At 42.4% G+C, this 18,641-nt stretch overlaps 1 protein-coding gene across 3 annotated transcripts in view; it reads right to left on the reverse strand.

Moving 5' to 3' along the window:
- Positions 1–4,905: 4,905 nt before the first annotated feature.
- otud7a (OTU deubiquitinase 7A) overlaps positions 4,906–18,641 on the reverse strand; it is a 317,398-nt gene continuing 303,662 nt past the window's right edge. For all 3 annotated transcript variants that reach the window (XM_073024744.1, XM_073024742.1, XM_073024743.1), the window contains 3 exons: positions 16,232–16,343; positions 10,071–10,155; positions 4,906–8,494 (listed from right to left, as the gene is read on the reverse strand). In XM_073024744.1, coding sequence (XP_072880845.1) covers positions 7,130–8,494; positions 10,071–10,155; positions 16,232–16,343 — 1,562 coding nt within the window. In that variant the 3' untranslated portion in view covers positions 4,906–7,129. The remainder of the gene's footprint in view (positions 8,495–10,070; positions 10,156–16,231; positions 16,344–18,641) is intronic.

The raw sequence follows: 18,641 nt of genomic DNA on the forward strand, positions 1-18,641 counted from the left end.
CTGGTGGCTCTCTACCTCAGGGCTCTGCAGAAATTCCCTCCCAGGTGGCACATGTTAGTGACATACTTTTTCCAGAGAGGCTGCTGCCTTCACGAAGAATTGCGGCTGCCACCAATGGCCATCAGCCGTGCTGCTTTGCGGAGTCTGTCCAGCTTCAATCAGGACCTACTCAGAGTCTGGAACATGGTTGCTTCAGGCCAGGAATCTCCTCCTCTGACAGAGAGTGGAATCCTAGCCAACACCTGCCCTACCTCTGCACTACTGGAGCTGCTTGTTGGGCCCAGGCCCCGCAATCTTATCCAAGAGCTAATCCCACACAACTTGAGCCATCTTTCAACACCCACAATCCTATTCAGGGATGCAAGTAGGAGGTACTTATATGGGCTGCTTCTCCACATCCTCCACTTCTTAGTCCTTGTCCACTGTCTCGACACGCCATGGCAGGCGGTCTTTCCACCTGGAGGTGGTGGGGGGTGCTGGGCCCAAATGGAAGTCCCTTTACGAGGGATTTCTTCCCATGCACCTTGGGGATCTGGGGTGGAGGCTGCTGTATAGAACAGTGCCTTGTAATAATTTCCTTATTTTGCACACAGACCTCCCAGCCGCATGTCACTTCTGCGGAATTGAGGAGAAATGGAGCATGCTCCTTTCTTGTGTATCTGCGAGGACTGCTTCTTGCCTCCTGGTTACATTTTAGCCCCACCCAATTTACATAAGGAGGGGGCGTGGAGGGATGAGGATGTCCTTGTCAACTTGCTCCTGGGACTGGTGAAAACAGCTATCCGTGGGTCCTGGAAATGGGTGGCGGAGGGATCTGCCCAGACAGACTGCCTGGCAATGCTTAGGGGGTATGTCCATAACCAGGTAACTATTGAGAAGGAACACGCGCTGTCCACGGCAACCATAGAGACTTTCCAGGACCAATGGGCTCCGAGGAGGATTAGTGCTATCATTGACAGGGATGGAAACATTTTAGTTTAATGTTGATTGTCTAGTACACCCATGATTGTGTAGCCAAGTTTCCATCGAACTCAGTATATAAGTTTGTTGATGACACCACAATTGTAGGCCGTATCTTGGGTAATGATGAGTCTGAGTACAGAGAGGAAATTAAGAACCTGGTGGCATGGTGCGAAGACAATAACCTATCCCTCAATGTCAGCAAGACGAAGGAATTGGTTGTTGACTTCAGAAGGAGTAGCGGACTGCACAACCCCATCTACATCGGTGGTGCGCAGGTGGAACAGGTCAAAAGCTTTAAGTTCCTCAGGGTGAACATTACAAATGACCTGACTTGGTCTAACCAAGCAGAGTCCACTGCCAAGAAGGCCCACCAGCACCTTTACTTCCTGAGAAAGCTGAAGAAATTTGGCCTGTCCCCTAAAACCCTAATTTTTATAGATGCACCATAGAAAGCATTCTTCTAGGATGCATCACAACCTGGTATGGATGTTTTCCTGTCCAAGACCAGAGAAAGCTGCAGAAGATCATGAACATAGCCCAGCACATCACACAAACCAATCTTCCATCCTTGTACTCACTTTGCACCGCACACTGTCGGAGCAGTGCTGCCAGGATAATAAAGGACATGACCCACCCAGCCAACACACTTTTTGACCCTCTTCCCTCTGGAAGAAGGTTCAGGAGCTTGAAGATTCGTATGGCCAGATTTGGGAACATCTTCTTTCCAACTGTGATAAGACTGCTGAACGGATCCTGACCCGGATCTGGGCTGTACCTTCCAAATATCCAGACTTGACTTGCAGTACCTTACTTTCCCTTTTCTATTTTCTAATTATGATTTATAATTTAAATTTTTATTATATTTACTTCCATTTGTACTTCAGGGAGTGCAAGGCACAGAATCAAATATCGCTGTGATGATTGTACGCTCTAGTATCAATTGTTTGGTGACAATAAAGTATAATAAAGTAGTAGTTGTGTAGCAATTGTGTTAGTCAGTAAAGACATTTTGTAAAAGAAAGAGGGGAGGGGGTGGATTTTTTATATATCAGAAAGAGAAATTAATATTTGTCATCAGATTGGAGGCTAACCAGATGGAAAATATGGTGCTACCCTCATTGTAGCACAAGAAGAGGCCATGGGCTGATGTATCTGGATGGGAATCAGAATTGGAATTAAAATCTTTGGGCACCGGATAGTTCTGCTTTTGGCAGATGGAGCAGAGGTGTTTGACAAAGCGGTCCCCCAATTTATAATAGGTCTCACCAATGTAGAGGCCTCTTTGGTAACACCGGACACAATAGATGAAGTGTTGCTTCACCTGGAAGGACTGTTTGGGATCCTGAATGGAGGTGAGGGAAGGGTTGAATGGGCAGCTGTTGCACTGGCCACTTGCAGGGATAAATGTTGGGAGAGATGAATGGACATGGGTATCATATGTCTGGTGGTAGGATCCTTTGGAGATGATGGAAGTTATGGAAGAAGCGGAAGCTCATGGGGTGATAGGTAAGGACAAAAGTAACTCTTTCACTGTTAAGGTGACGGGAAGATAGAGTGACTGCGACAGGACCATTTTCACTGGTAGAGGGTTGACCTTAAAGAGATTTATAAAAGCATGAAGGAGCATAAATATTCAAATTCTTATTCAGCGCAGGTAAACTAAAACTAGGTTTAAGGTGAAACCATTAAAGGACAGAGGGTGATTGCTATAAGGAATATGCTGCTAGAGGAGGTGGAGAAGGGAGGCACAAGGTTTAAAACTTACTTTAAACATTTACAAAATTAAGCAATTAATGTTTAAACCATTCAAAAATGTGGATAGGAAAAATGAGGGATATGGGCTACATGCAGGTAAATGGGAATAGCTTAGATAGGCATCTTGGTTGGCATGGACAAGTTGGGCTGATGGCCTGTTTGCATGCTGTATAACTCTCAATCTATAGAGAAGTTTGGGTGACCTGCATTTACTCTTGGATTTAAACACTGCACCTTTGCACAAGACAGAAAACATTAGCTGAAGAAAAGCACCATTTCCTCAGACTCAGGCTTGGAAAGGATTAATCAGGGATACAGCACCAATTTGTTGGTGGGAGGTCCTTTTTAGCAAATTAATTCAGTTTTTTTAAGTGAGTAAGACAAAGGAAGTATTGTTACGCAGTTTATATGGACCTCAGTACAGCCCTCTTCAGTGTGTATTTAAACTTTTTATAGTCATCAAGGGATTCACTTGTCTCTGATCTCCAAAACTCAATATTTGCTCGCTCTTTTCTTTTCAACCAGAGCTTCAATATCTCATCAGCCAGGGTTCCCTAAACTTGCCAAGTTTACCCTTTATCTTAAGAGGATCATGCTGCCCTCAGACTCTTGATATCATATTCTTTAAAACCTCCCACTTGTTATTTGTTCCTTTCCTTGTAAACAGGCTCATACAATCAACCTCTGCTAGATCCTTCCTAATTCACTCAAAATTGACCTTTAGAACCTTAACGTGGGCCTGACCTATTCTTTCCATGAGTATCTTAAAATAATTGAATTATGCTCACTCAAGGCAAAGTGCTCCCTGACTGCCGCTTCAATTACTTGCCCTGTTTTGTTCCCTAAGGCAGAGATACTGACTTCTGTGCGATATGACTACGCTTATTGTACTTAACTCGACTGGGTTCTAAAACGAACGGAGAACAGAGTTGTTACATTTTGTTTACAGCTTCTAAAATATACATTAATCAGTAAATAAATTAGTATGCAACTTTGCATGAAGTTACACTAAACTGACTTATTTCAAACAGAAAGTGCTGAACAAATCTTGATTTTTCAAGACAATGCTTGTAAAGCTAGATAGAGAAAAGCATCTTTCATTTGAAGCTGTAATCTGGCCTTAGCTTCGTCGGATGTCAACTTATGAAAGAAATGCTAGCCTTCCTTGGTTACTGGGTTCTATCGCTCAGTTTCCAGGTCATTTAAAGCATAGGGAAAATGTTTCACATGGATTGATTGCAAGACAGAAATTGTCAATGTTTTATAATGAATGTGTTGTAGTTGGTTCTGAACTTGCATTTTGTGCAGTTCAAGTGTGCGTTTACCTTGCTCAAATTACATTTTACACTCTGACAAGGCTTTGTGAAACTGTGATAGTGAAACTGTGCACCAGAGCCAAGTTAATCTATTTTTATTCTCATCAAATGCCCAAGCTTATTGATGTATGATGTAGATACCGTTGTAAATTAACACCACTTTGCAGACAGCAATTAAATCCACAAAGAATGGACCTTACCTCAGACTAGATCAAAAGAAGGAATTGTCCTGATCCACATCTTAAACAAGGTAAATGAACGTATCAACATAAGAGTCTCATTTTATTTTACAGTATGCATAAGGGTTGCATCTGCATTTTAACATGAGCCAAATATGATGAGATGTATGTTACTTTCCTTAGATCTCTACTTGATATGGAGCACAAAGGTTGTGTAGAGTGCAGTTTACATTCAAAATAATTAAATGACCAGGGCTAACATTCTGAACATTGAGAAACTGTTACAAAATAGTCATGTGCTTGAATCCAAATGCACAGAAATAAAAGAATATATTGACAATAAAATTAATGAGTTTACTTTTTTTCTCTCAAGAAGTGCATTAACTAGATGTTTATCCTCAGCAGGATACTGAATAATGCAGGAATCTCCCAGCAAATCCTGATCCAACACTTAGCAGAATTTCTCCTGTAATTTACAAGGGCAATGGTTATTGATCAGAAGCAGCAAGACTGGATATTGGTTGTCCCTCTATCTCTAATGCATTTGGAATGGCCCACCTGTAACCAAGTTAGCTGATGTAAAAAAGCATCCTCGTTGTATCAGTCTCTCAGACACTCTGATTAACAATCCACAATTAAACAATGATATATCTTAATTTCAGAAAGACACAGAAAACATTACAATACAAGAATTCAGAATAACTTGGGTTTTAATTTTTCAGTGCAAGTTGGGCAACAAACATTTAAAACAATGCATAATATTATGATCAATCAAGAAAGGTAATGTGTTACACATTGAACATACTATCTGATCGCATCCTATACATTAGCTTCAATCCATTATTTAATATATGACTTTAATGCCAGCGATCAGGTTTGGCATTAGGCTTCAATAGTTTCTTGAAAATCTCAAGCTCCAAACCATTTGAAAATCTTGGGATGATCATATATACTGTAGAAAAACATTTCAGGACAACTTACCTAAGTTAAGCAAAAGCTACTATACTGTCCAATATTTCAAAGGACCTTATCAAGTTTCTTGAACTCACTTTTATCCTCTATAGGTCAAAACACTTTTATCATTTTACTAAATTCTTAGCCACATCAAAATTTATTTCTTGTTGAGAAATCCAACACGAAAAATAATTATTTTGTCCTTTGAAAGTTTAGTGAACCCACGCCTGCCCTGAAAGTTCACAATATCCAGTAAATATAAACTTTACTTCAATTTCCATTGAAGATGATTCAATGGATGATCCCATGACCACCTTCCTCCCATGCCCAATGGAATGAGAGATTTAATGAAGTAGGTTAGCACTTTAAACTCACTTGCATTTTCCTTGAGTAATTCCTCACACCTCTGGGGTACAAACTGAACCAGAGTGGATTAGAAATGGGTACCTTCCCTCACATTGTAAGAGTATGTAAGAGTGTGAACAAAAGCTTGAGGCAGCGAAGCTGCCAGATAATATAAATAGCAAACATAACACAGGAATCAAAGTATTTGTGCAAGTTCACTCTATTTGCATTCCTCACTATATGTTTTGGTTAATTAAATAGACAGCACTGACCTTGGGCATGACACTGCCAAAAGAGAAAATTGCAATGCCTGTAAAACCACTTAAGGTTGCAGGGAGAGGAAAGTGGCATTGGGGAGTGGGGGGAAGCCAAAAGTAAACCCCATCCCATCATTTTTGCTTGTCATTGTGTGCATAGTGCTAAGAATCAGTATTGAACAAAATATTTCCACAGTTTCAGTTCATATTAAAGCAAAAGACAAAAAATATTGAAAATAAAAGCCACACAGAAATAGTCTGCCTTACATTATTAGATAAACTAGTAAATACTCCCTTGGCATAATTTACAGGTCATCTGGATCTGAAGCAGTGTGGTGATATTCAGCTACTAATCTAGTCAGACCCTTTAAGGCCACTGTCTAATACTCACGTTTAAGTAGATGAAAAGACAAATATAGCCAGCTGTGTCTGGTTGTGAACTTTTAACAATCACTAGACAAGTGAATCTAGGGTTCTGGATTTAGGTCAAAAGATCCCAGGTCACTGGCTTTCTTTCTCTTTTCCATTGCTTTGCATCTGTACTAGTAAGTACTTTCTACAGACAGGAGATGTGTGGCTTTCTTTTTGAGATATTCTAAGCTGAAACAGCAAAATAAATACAACAGATGCTTTACAGCACAACACCGGATTGAGGCTATCATTTAAATACTGAAAATCAGCTTTGGGAAAACTGCTTTCCCCAAACAAAATTGCATGTTTACTAAGTATCAAAATCTGAACACTCAAGCCACTCCCAAGCTCACTAGAGCTCATAAACATATATCATAATGCTCTACTGTATGCCTCTAAATAGTTTCAGCAATTTAATAATCTATTAAAGTGGCAATTGTCTTTTAATAAAAAGCGCAAAATATTGCTTTGCAGCATATTTGTGAAAATAATATAAAAATAATTTCTATATTACAATTTTTAAACTTTTGCTTGTAAAGTTCCATCATAATGATCTTCTAGTTCACAAACACATAAATAATTGGTTACTTTCTGCTATATTTCACCTTTACAGTTGTAATTAATGTGCAAATTATCACTGGAATTAATTTTGCAATAGATTAATTAAAAAAACATACACATCGGAATATAATCAACTATTTGGTAACAGTCCGTGAAGAAGTAACAGAAAAGGTCTTCTCCTGCCCTGGATAGTGGGCAGGAATTTGGGTCTGGCGTTTCAGTCCTGGAGGCACAGATGTTCCAATCGATCAAACTGCAGCGCAGCTCCAGGACTCTCAAAATGGAATGAACCCCTGATCCTGGTTGATTTACACTTAGCAAATTGCTCATCAAAATATTTGTTATGACAGAGTTTGTTAATTCAGAACTTTGCATATAACCATCACAGTCAAACAGACTTGTTTGCTCGCTGCCTGCGTTTGACCTCCTCCTTGTAACAGTAGGAGCAGTAAAACTCTGTTTCTGGACGGCCATAGAAGGGGCAGTTGTGCTGTTTGCATCGGTTCTGTTGTATGGAATAAGGCGGAGCTGCCATACTTTTCACTCTGCTATTTTCTTCACTCTGCCACACAAAGGAAGAGTCCTCATCGGCATATTCCAAATAGTCACTCATATCACCAGAACCAAACCCATTGGTATATGTGTGGCTTTTGTGTTCAGGGGGCAGCAAACATTTTAAAGGTTCCATGGTTTCCACAGTGGGGAGGCCTGATAGACCCACAGGACAATAGCTTTGATAAGATAGTGAGCGACTATGCTGTGGATAAGTTGCACATGTTTTCAGAGAACTGATGACAGGTGGCTGATTATCACTTAGATAACTCGAAGGCTCAGATCTCACATCAGATACATGGATGACATGCTGCAATAAAGCTGGCATATGGGTAAAGTGGGCAGAGGTGAGAGTGCCAGCTGTAGGGGTTTCACTGTTCAGAGGTGAAGTGTTCATGGATACCTGGTCACTGGCTCCCTGCTGTTCAGAGCTCAGGTGACCCATATGGCTTTGAGAAGAGCCCTGAGGAGTGTCCTCTTGTGAATTTGGTTCTAACTTGGTTTGGGATGGCTCTTGCTCTTCCTTTTTACACACAGAGTTGCTGCATGACTTCTTTTCTACCTCTTTGCGCTTTTGTTCTTGCTCTGCGTTGAAGCGCTCCTGAGCTGTGGTCAAGTAATAATTAATCATCTCCTCATGAAACTGGTGCCTATGACTGGTCAACAGAAGACCAGCAAAAATGAATTTCCTCTCGCCTTGCATTGCAGCTCTCAGTATGTTGAGGCTGAGTTTGACATCAGTGCTGTATTTCCACTGATCAGAATGTTTCTCTACTGGAGATTTAACAGAGACATTTGATTTATCAGTAGGGGATGAACTTGCAGAATGCGATGACTCCTCTTTGCTTTCTTTCCGAGTTTTGTTGGATTCTTTCTTCTTGACTTTGTCTCCAGTCTCCCCATTCCGGCCATTGCTTGTGTTTCCTCTACTGATCTTTCCATGCACCAGTCCACCAAGACCTCCCATGTTCTTTTTAATTTTAATTCCCAGAGTTTTACTAAGGCTCCCAAGCTTATTTGCAACAGAATCTGTCCTATTCTTTTCCTTGTCCTTTTTCTGTTTTTCTCCTTTCTTATTTCTGTTTCCATTCAGGTTGGAGTTGCTGCAGATAGAATCTCTATCTGACTCCATCGAATCAGCTAGGGAATGGATGTCTTCCCCAGCTGAAGCAGTTGGTGATTCTGGTTGGGCCAAAGGTGCCTGTCAATGCAAATTTTTCAAAAATAACTTTATAACTATATCTGATAACAACTGAGAAAAAATCATTACAAGGTTTATCTACTGCTATCTGATTTTAGTTGCACAGTTTACACAATAGTATAACAATTCCCTTTGAGTATGTCATCAAAATAGGCTATATGAACAAGCTTTGAGTGGCATCAAGTGCAGGCTCATTTTCTTCAACAAATACAATGGCATAAGATGACTAGCCCTTGTCAAGATCCTCTCTCAACACAACTACATAACAGACGACTCTCTGATCCCAACAATTCTGAGATAGCATCAAATGTTGTTGCAAGATCATCAGCTCTTTGATCTGCCTGAAACTTGTTGGTTTTCTCATACAATGAGACACCTGCAAGGGAATGCTGCCAGCTGGCACTAGTTTGTTCTAAGGGATGCATTGAGCTTGATGCAGGCAATGTAAAGGCTTTGTGTAGAAAAACTGCAGTCCAAGGTCCTGTTGCAACCGGACATTGACGGGTTAAGCCCTGTGTAAAAAGCTTCTTAAACACTTCAATTTGTATGGTTCAACAGTGCCAAAGATGCTAATATTACAAATGTATAAAAATAGTAACACTACAAACGTAGAGACCAAACAACATTGTAAAAGTAGAGAAAGCTATGCACTGTTCTTGTATTTCTTCTATATAATTTTATGGATAAAGTGTTTATTTTTTGGAAAAAAAACTACAGAGCACCTAGTTGACCATTCTTCCTGCATTTCAAGGAGGTGAAGATCACCTACAGAATCCAATCTGGCACAATGACTGGGAAAAGTTAACGGTACAGTCTGGGGCAACAGACCATTTGTGTGTGTGTGTGTGTGTGTGTGTGTGTGTGTGTGTGTGTGTGTGTGTGTGTGTGTGTGTGTGTGTGTGTGTGTGTGTGTGTGTGTGTGTGTGTGTGTGTGTGTGTGTGTGTGTGTGTGTGTGTACATACAAGTGTGTATGCATGCATGTGTTTGTAGAGTGAGTGTGTGTATGTACAGGTGCACGCGTGCACATATATATGCATGCATGTGTTTGCACATGACTGTATCCGTGTGAGCGTGTGTCTGCATGTTTGTGTGGGAATGATAGGGAGAAGCAATTAGGTAAGGGACAGTGAGAAGTGGAGTTGGAAGAAGACAAAGGCAAGTTGGTAATAGGTGCAAGCAGAGAAACAGAGGAAAAGCAGATGGAGCCAGATTGGGGGGGGGGGGGGGGGGTTAGGGTGTAGGGGAAGATGGGACTAGCTGCTGACAGGTGGTAAGTAGGAACAAAAGGTCAGAGGTGCTGGGAATCTGATAAATAGTGATCATGGAAGCCATTAGGAGGGAGGTGAAGGACATATGGAATCAGAAGGGGAATACTGGAGCAAGGGACACAGATGCTGGAACCTGGAGCAAATAAATCTGATGGAAAAACTCAGCAGGTTAAGCAGCATCCTTAGGAGGAAATAAATTGTTGACATTTGGAATGAAATGCTATAGATTGTTTATTCTATTCCATAGGACAATTTACTCACAGCATAATCCTCTGGCACTTCTCCTAAAATATGGGAGAGAGCTTACCCTTGTTTCAGCAGGAATACAAATCCAGGATACATTCATATAGCTGTGCAGTAAGTGAAGCTTCGCTTCCAGGGAGAGGATCAAACTGGAAGAGAAGAATGCACAGTGACATAACATCGAAACAGAAAACACTGTCAGTGACAAATATAATAACTTCTCTTGTGAAATTAAATCATACAGACTCAGTCAATCTAGATGTCACCAGATGAAGGCCTTTTACAAAGTGCCACATGAGTCTGCTTAACAAGCTATGAGCCCAATGTACTACAGGAAAGATCCTAGCATTGATAAAGCAGTGGCTGATAGGCAGGAGGCAAAGAGTGAGAATAAAGGAGCCTTTTCTTGCTGTCGGTGACTAGTGGGGTCTGTGTTGGGACCGATTTTTTAATGTTACATGTCAATATTTGGAATAATGGAATGAATGGCTTCGTTGCATAGTTTGCAGATGATATGAAGATAGGTGGAGGGGCAGGTAGTTTTGAGGGATTAGAGGGGCTAAAGAAGGACATGGAGAGTGAATATGGTATGGATGTTTCCTAAGGTGGGGAGTCTAAGACCAGAGGACACAGCCTCAGAAAAGAGGAGGTTTCTTTTAGAACAGAGATGAGGTGGAATTTCTTTAGCCAGAGAGTGGTGAATCCGTGGAATTTTTGCCACAGTTAGCTGTGGAGGCCGAGTGAAACCCCTTTTTTTACCGGGCGTCTTGAGAGGTGCGGCTCTTTAGTCCCTTGCTAACAGCCACTGGACTCGGAAGTGAGATAACTGCCTCACTCAAACTCCATATGGTCTAGGGTCGATGTGACTTGGGTTCCACCAGACCAGGAGAGCTGGGATGTTTTGACCACTCACACCCCCAATCTGAGCAAATACTGTGTAAGTATAATTACCACTTGCAATTATTACCCATTGGCAAGAAATGACAGATCCTACACTGCATACAATTATAAAAAAAGTATATTGATAATTTCAGCTTTATTGAACAGTTAGTAGGGAAAAGAAAAAGAAAAAGTGAAAAGAGCCCATTACAGTTAACCCCAGTCCAGATGTGCACACAAGTTGGAGCTAGCTCATCTTGAAGTTGTCTTTAACTCGCACGCTGGACCCACAGTCTGAGTGAAAGCACACGCTACCTTCTGAGCATTGCTCGAAATCCACCTCAAACAAACAGGCTCAGCATTCTCTAAAACCTTCTCCCTGGAACCTTCTCCCTTCTAGAACCACTATCCTGGCTGGCTGACATACACTCCTAAACTGAACAACATAACTCCTTATCTTCAGCTCAAACCCAGACATGCTAATAGCAGAACAGACTGCTCTTACAGAACTGCTAAAATGAAATGCCTACAGCATAGCAGTAAAAATCTTAACCAGAGTGTGATACAAATATTTGTGTATACTTAAGGCAGAGGTTGATAGATTACAGATTATATAGGACATGATGGGATACGGGGAGAAAGCAGGAGATTGGGGCTGAGAGGAAAATTAGATCAGCCATGATGAAATGACTCAATGGAACAAATGGCCTAATTCTGCTCCTATATCTTATGGCTTAATGAAACCGAAAGTCAATGTTCACACTCGTAAATGAAAAAAACTCTGCACGTAGTTCTTCAGTTGAAGAGTATAAACTCAAACCTATGGCTGGACCAGATCATTAATCAATCCATATAATTTTCAAAAGGACAAAAAGTCACTTTGAAATTAATAATACATAGAAACATAGAAAACCTACAGGACAATACAGGCCCTTCAGTCCACAAAGCTGTGCCAAGCATGTCCTTACTTTAGAGATTGCCTCTTACAGTTCAAGGTCGTACACAGGGCCCATATGTCTAAAACAAAATTAACTCGCACTTACCCAGATGTTAATCCCTGCTGCGACAAATGCAAGAGGGGCGAGGCTTCCCTTATTCACATGTACTGAACATCCCCTAGCTTGGAAAAATACTGGAAAGATGTTTCCCAAACTCTATCCCGAATACTGAAGTACAATTTGGAACCTAAGCCTTTGATTGCTCTTTTTGGCACGTCCGGAGATGGGGACACACACCTATGTCTGACCAAACGTTGCACACTGTCTTTTGCTTCTCTTTTGGCCAGGCGCGCAGTCTTGCTCAGGTGGAGGGATGCTGCCCCGCCCACCCATGCTCAGTGGCTCAGGGACATCATGTTCAGTCTATACCTTGAGAAGATCCATTATACAATTCTCAACTTGGACATAAAGTTCCAAAATCTGTGGGGACCCTTTCTTGAATATTTTCAGAATTCCCAGTCAAACTAAAGGTCTATCCTTTCTTCCTTTCCTCTGCACATAAATGCCTGACCTCCAACATTTTCCAGTAAAATTCTACGGACTCAGATTTGTAAACATACAACAGTCTACTTATTAGGAAAATACACCTTCTCTATACCAATGCAGCTCTGTGGGGACAAAGGTTCTGTTCAACCCATTTTGCTAATGCAATGGTGGCTTGGAGATGGGGATTGGGAGGGGTGGGTCAGGGCATGGAGAAAAAAAAAATACCTAGGGTTACCCATAGCCTTCTATTTTTCTGAGCTCCATGTACCTGTCCAGGAGTCTCTGAAAAGACCCTATCATATCCGCCTCTACTACCATTGCCAATAGCCCATTCCAAGCACTTACCACTTTCTGCGGAAAAAACTCACCCTTGACATCTCCTCTGTACCTACTTCCAAGCACCCTTAAAACTGTGTCCTCTCGTGCAAGCCATTTCAGCACTGGAAAAAAGCCTCTGACTATCCACCTGATCAATGTCTCTCATCATCTTATACACTTCTATCAGGTCACCTCTCATCCTCCATCGCTCCAAGGAGAAAAGGCCGAGTTCACTCAACCTATTCTTATAAGGCATGCTCCGCAATGCAGGCAACATTCATGTAAATCTCCTCTGCACGCTTTCTACGCTTTCCACATCCTTCCTATAGTGAGGTGACCAGAACTGAGCACAGTATTCCAAATGGGGACTGACCAGGGTCCTATATATCTTCAACATGATCTCTCGGCTCTTAGACTCAATCCCACGATTGATGAAGGCCAATGCACCGTATGCTTTCTTAACCAGAGTCAACCTGCGCAGCAGCTTTGAGTGTCCTATGCACTCGGAACCCAAGATCCCTCTGCCAAGAGTCTTACCATTAATACTATATCTGGCAATAAGCCTTGCGTGGGGTACATTATCAAATGCCTTGCTGAAATCCATATACACTACATCTACTGCTCTACCTTCTTCAGTGTGTTTAGTCACATCCTCAAAAAATTCAATCAGGCTCATAAGACACAACCTGCCTTTCACAAAGCCATGCTGACTATTCCTAATTGTATTATGCCTCTCCAAATGTTCATAAATCCTGCCTCTCAGGATCTTCTCCATCAACTTACCAACCACTGAAGTAAGACTTACTGGTCTATAATTTCCTGGGCTATCTCTATTTCCTTTCTTGAATAATGGAACAACATCTGCAACCCTCCAATCCTCTGGAACCTTTTCCGTCCCCATTGGTGATGCAAAGTTCATCGCCAGAGGGTCAGCAATCTCCTCCCTCACCTCCCACAGCAGCCTGAGTACATCTCGGCCAGTCCCAGTGACTTATCCAACTTGATGCTTCCCAAAAGCTCCAGCACATCCTCTTACTTAATATCCACATGGTCAAGCTTTTCAGTCCACTGTAAGTTATCCCTACAATCACCAAGATCCTTTTCCATAGTGAATACTGAAGAAAAGTACTCATTAAGTACCTCTGCTATCTCCTCCGATTCCATACACACTTTTCCACTGTCACACTTGATTGGTCCTATTCTCTGACATCTTATCCTCTTGCTCTTCACATACTTATAGAATGCCTTGGGGTTTTCTTTAATCCTGCTCGCTAAGGCCTTCTCATGAACCCTTCTGGCTCTCCTAATTTCTTTCTTAAGCTCTTTCCTGCTAGCCTTATAATCTTCTAGCTCTCTCTCATTACTTAATTTTTTTATCCTTTCGTAAGCTCTTCTTTTCTTCTTGACTAGATTTACAACAGCCTTTGTACACCACAGTTCCTGTACCCTACCATCCTTTCCCTGTCTCATTGGAATGTACCTATGCAGAACTCCACGCAAATACCCCCTGAACATTTGCCACATTTCTTCCATACATTTCCCCGAGAACATCTGTTCCCAATTTATGTTTCCAAGTTCCTGCTTGATAGCCTCGTATTTCCCCTTACTCTAATTAAATGCATTCCTAACTTGTCTGTTTCTATCCCTCTCCAATGCTATGGTAAAGGAGATAGAATTGCGATCACTATCTCCAAAATGCTCTCCCACTGAGAGACCTGACAGCTGAGCAGGTTCATTTCCCAATACCAGATCAAGTACAGTCTCTCCTCTTCCAGGCTTATCTACATATTGTGTCAAGAAACCTTCTTGAACACATCTGACAAACTCCACCCTATCTAAACCTCTCGCTCTAGGGACATGTCAATCAATATTTGGGAAATTAAAATTTCCCAGTAGAGTTATTGACCCCTTCCTGTTTCTAACTTCCACCCACAGAGACTCAGTAGACAATCCCTCCATAACTTCCTCCTTTTCTGCAGCCGTGACACTATTTCAGATCAGCAGTGCCATGCCCCCACCTCTTTTGCCTCCCTCCCTGTCCTTTCTGAAACATCTAAAACCTGGCACTCGAAGTAACCATTCCTGCCCCTGAGCCATCCAAGTCTCTGTAGTAGCCACAACATCATAGCTCTAAGTACTGACCCACACTCTAAGCTCATCCGCTTTGTCCATAATACTCCTTGCACTAAAATATAAACATCTCAAACCATCAGTCTGAGCGCGCTCCTTCTCTATCACCTGACTATCCTCCCTCTCGCACTGTCTCCAAGCTTTCTCTATTTGTGAGCCAACCGCCTCTTCCTCTGTCTCTTCAGTTTGGTTCCCAACCCCAAGCAATCCTAGTTTAAACTCTTCCCAATAGCCTTAGCAAAACTCCCTGCCATGATATTGGTCCCCTTCAGATTCAAGTGCAACACATCCTTTTTGTACAGGTCACTCCTGCCCCAAAAGAGGTCCCAATGGTGCAGAAATCTGAATCTCTGCCCCCTGCTCCAATCCCTCAGCCATGCATTTATCCTCCACCTCATTCTATTCCTATACTCACCGTTACGTGGCACAGGCAGTAATCCTGAGATTACTACTTTTGAGGTCCTGCTTCTCAACTTTCTTCTCAACTCCCTGTAGTCTGCTTTCAGGATCTCCTCCCTTTTCCTGCCAATGTCATTGGTACCAATATGTACCACAACCTCTGGCTGTTCTCCTTCCCATTTCAGGATATTGTGGATGTGATCAGAAACATCCCGGATCCTGGCACCTGGGAGAAAAACTACCATCCGTGGTTCTTTCCTGTGTCCACAGAATCGCCTGTCTAACCTCCTAACTATAGAGTCCCCTCATCCTCTTGCTTTCCCTACCCTTCTGAGCCACAGGGCCAGACTCTGTGCCAGTGGCTTCCCCCAGGTAGGCTGTCACCCCCAACAGCACTCAAACAAGAGTACTTATTGTTAAGGGGTACAGCCACAGAGGTGCTCTCTAGCGTATGACTCCTGCCCTTCCCTCTCCTGACTATTACCCACTTATCTGTCTCCCCAGGCCCCAGTGTGACAACCTGTCTATAGCTCCTCTCTATCACCTCCTCACTTTCTCTGACCAGACGAAGGTCATCGAGCTGCATCTCCAGTTCCCTAACACGGTCCCTAAGATGCTGCAGCTTGACGCACCTGGTGCAGATGTGGCTGGGAGTCTCCCGGACTTCCCATATCAGACACCAAGCACAGAACTCCGGCTTCACACACATTCTTTCTGTCTGTATTCTACACCGGCCACCTACCTCGCCTCAACCCATTATTGCCAAAGCCTTTCTGCTCTGTCTCCCTCTACTCCGACACCCGCTCTATAAGGTGTCTCCTTTTAACTTCTTCTCGCTGTTCTCACAAGCTGATGTCCACACGCTTGTGCAGTTGTGCCCTGATCAAACAGCTGAAGAAATAACTGTCTCCCTTTAAACTCTTCTTGTTGTTTTCACTGGCTGATGTCCACATGCTTGAGCAGTCATGCCCCGATCAAATCGCTGAAGAAATTACAAGGAACCATAACCACTTACTTAGCCAGTTTGGTGTTGTCATTATCATCCTTTCCCCATTCCCAATTCTTTGGATCTGTTGCAAAGTGCAAGGGTAGCAGTCTGTGTTCTGAATCAGTCAAAGGAATTGCAGCTAAAAGACAGAAAGTATTTGTACATTTAATAAAAGTGAAGATTCTGGAATGTCAAATCAAAGTTAGGTGTCTAAAGTGAAAATTGTATCTCTTTCCTGTACCTTTCTCTTTGCAATCTTACAAAGAAACATAAAAATTGTTGCATGCAAGTTTGATTTAAATGTTTAAGAGAAATTTAGATAGGTACATAGATGGTAGGGGTATGGAGGACTATGGTCTGGGTGTCCAAACAAGACGAACAAGCAACCAAAGTGCAAAAAAAACCATCTTTGCAAATACTAAAGAAAAAAAATAAACAATAGAAATCAAGGACATGAAATGATGAGTGCTTGGAAGTGAGTCCATACATAGTTGGAACGGTTCAGTGATGGGGCAAGTTAATTTGAGTGAAGTTATCCCACAGGTTCAAGAGCCTGATGGTTGAGGGGTAGGAACTGTTTCTGAACCTGCTGGTGTGGGCCTTGAGGCTCCTGTACTTCCTTCCTGATAGCAGCAGTGAGAAGAGAGCGTGGCTTAAGTGGTGGAGGTCCCTGATAATGGATGCTATTTTCCTGAGACAGTGCTCCATGTAGATGTGCTCAAAGTGGAAGAGCTTTAGCCATGATGGACTGAGCCATATCCCACGACTTGATTTTCCATTCAAGGGGGTTGAAGTTTCTATTTCAAGCCATGATGTATTCAGTCAATATACTCTCTACCACATATCAATAGATGTTTGTCAAAGTTTTGCATGTCATGCCGAATCTTCACAAACTTATAAGAAAGTAGAGGCACTGCTGTGCTTTCTTTGTAATTGTACTTAAGTGCTAGGCCCAGGACAGTCTTCTGAATTTATTATATCGAGGAATTTAGAGTTCAAAATCAGAGTCAGGTTTATTGGGTGACCACACCCAATGAGAACTGATTCAGAGACCACCTCCTCCTGAAGTAAATGTTCAGCTTCTTTCTGAAATTTAGTGAGAGGTTGTTGTGATACCATTCAACCAGATTTTCAATCTTCCTCCTCCATGCTGATTCATCACCACCCTTGATTCGGCTAATGACAGCGGTGTTATCAGCAAACTTAAGTATGGCATTGGAATTGAGCTTAGCCCCACAATCATAAGTGAGTAGAGCAAGGGGCTAAGCACACAGCCTTGTAGTGCACCTGTGCTGAAGGACATTGTGGAGATGTTGTTGCCTGTCCGAACTGACCGAGGTCTACAAGTGAGGAAATAGAAGATCCAATTGCACAAGGAGGTGTTGAGGCCAAGGTCTTGAAGCTTGTTGATTAGGTTTGAGGAGATGATAGTATTGAATGCCAAGCTGTAGTTGATACGGAGCATCTTTGCTGCCCAGATGTTCCAGGGTTGAGTGAAGAGCCAATGAGATGGCACCTGTATTGCCTGTTGTTCTGGTAGGCAAATTGGAGCAGATCCAAGTCGCATCACAGGAAGGAGTTGATATGTTTTATCACCAACCTCTCAAAGCACTTTAGCAAAGAGGATGTAAGTGCTACTAGACTATAGACATTGAGGCAGGTTACCATACTCTTCTTAGGCACCGGTATAATTGAAGCCTGCTTGAAACAGGTGGATACCTCAGACTGCCAAAGCGAGATGCTAAAGATATTAGTAAACATGCTAGTCAATTGTAGCTATGGGTCCCAGCCATGCCTGCCTTTTTGTCTTTCTCCTTTGGTTTCTCCCACTTCCTTCAAACAAAAGGCATAGCCATAGGTACTCGCATCGGCCCCAGCCATGCCTGCCTTTTTGTCTTTCTCCTTTGGTTTCTCCCACTTCCTTCAAACAAAAGGCATAGCCATAGGTACTCGCATCGGCCCCAGCTATGCCTGCCTTTCTTTTGGCTACTTGGAACAGTCTGTATTCCAAGCCTACACTGGTGAAACTCCTCCACTTTTCCTACACTGCATTGATGATTGCACTAGTGCAGCTTCCTGCACCTATGCCGAGCTTGTCGACTTCATCAACTTTGCTTCCAACTTCCACCCCGCTCTCAAATTTACCTGGTCCATTTCTGACACTTCCCTCCCCTTTTTCAATCTGTCTCTACCTCTGGAGACAGCTTATCCATAAATGTCTACTACAAACCCACTGATTCTCACGTCTACCTGGACTATACCTCTTCCCACCCTGTTACTTGTAAAACTGCCATCCCATTCTCTCAATTCCATTTTCTCCACCACATCTGCTCACAGGATGAGGTTTTTCATTCCAGAATGAAGGAGATGTCCTCTTTCTTCAAAGGGGCTTCCCTTCCTCCACCATCAATGCTAGTCTCAACCACATCTCTTCCAT

Source organism: Hemitrygon akajei, chromosome 21 (assembly GCF_048418815.1).
Source record: "Hemitrygon akajei chromosome 21, sHemAka1.3, whole genome shotgun sequence".
Lineage (NCBI taxonomy): Eukaryota > Metazoa > Chordata > Chondrichthyes > Myliobatiformes > Dasyatidae > Hemitrygon > Hemitrygon akajei.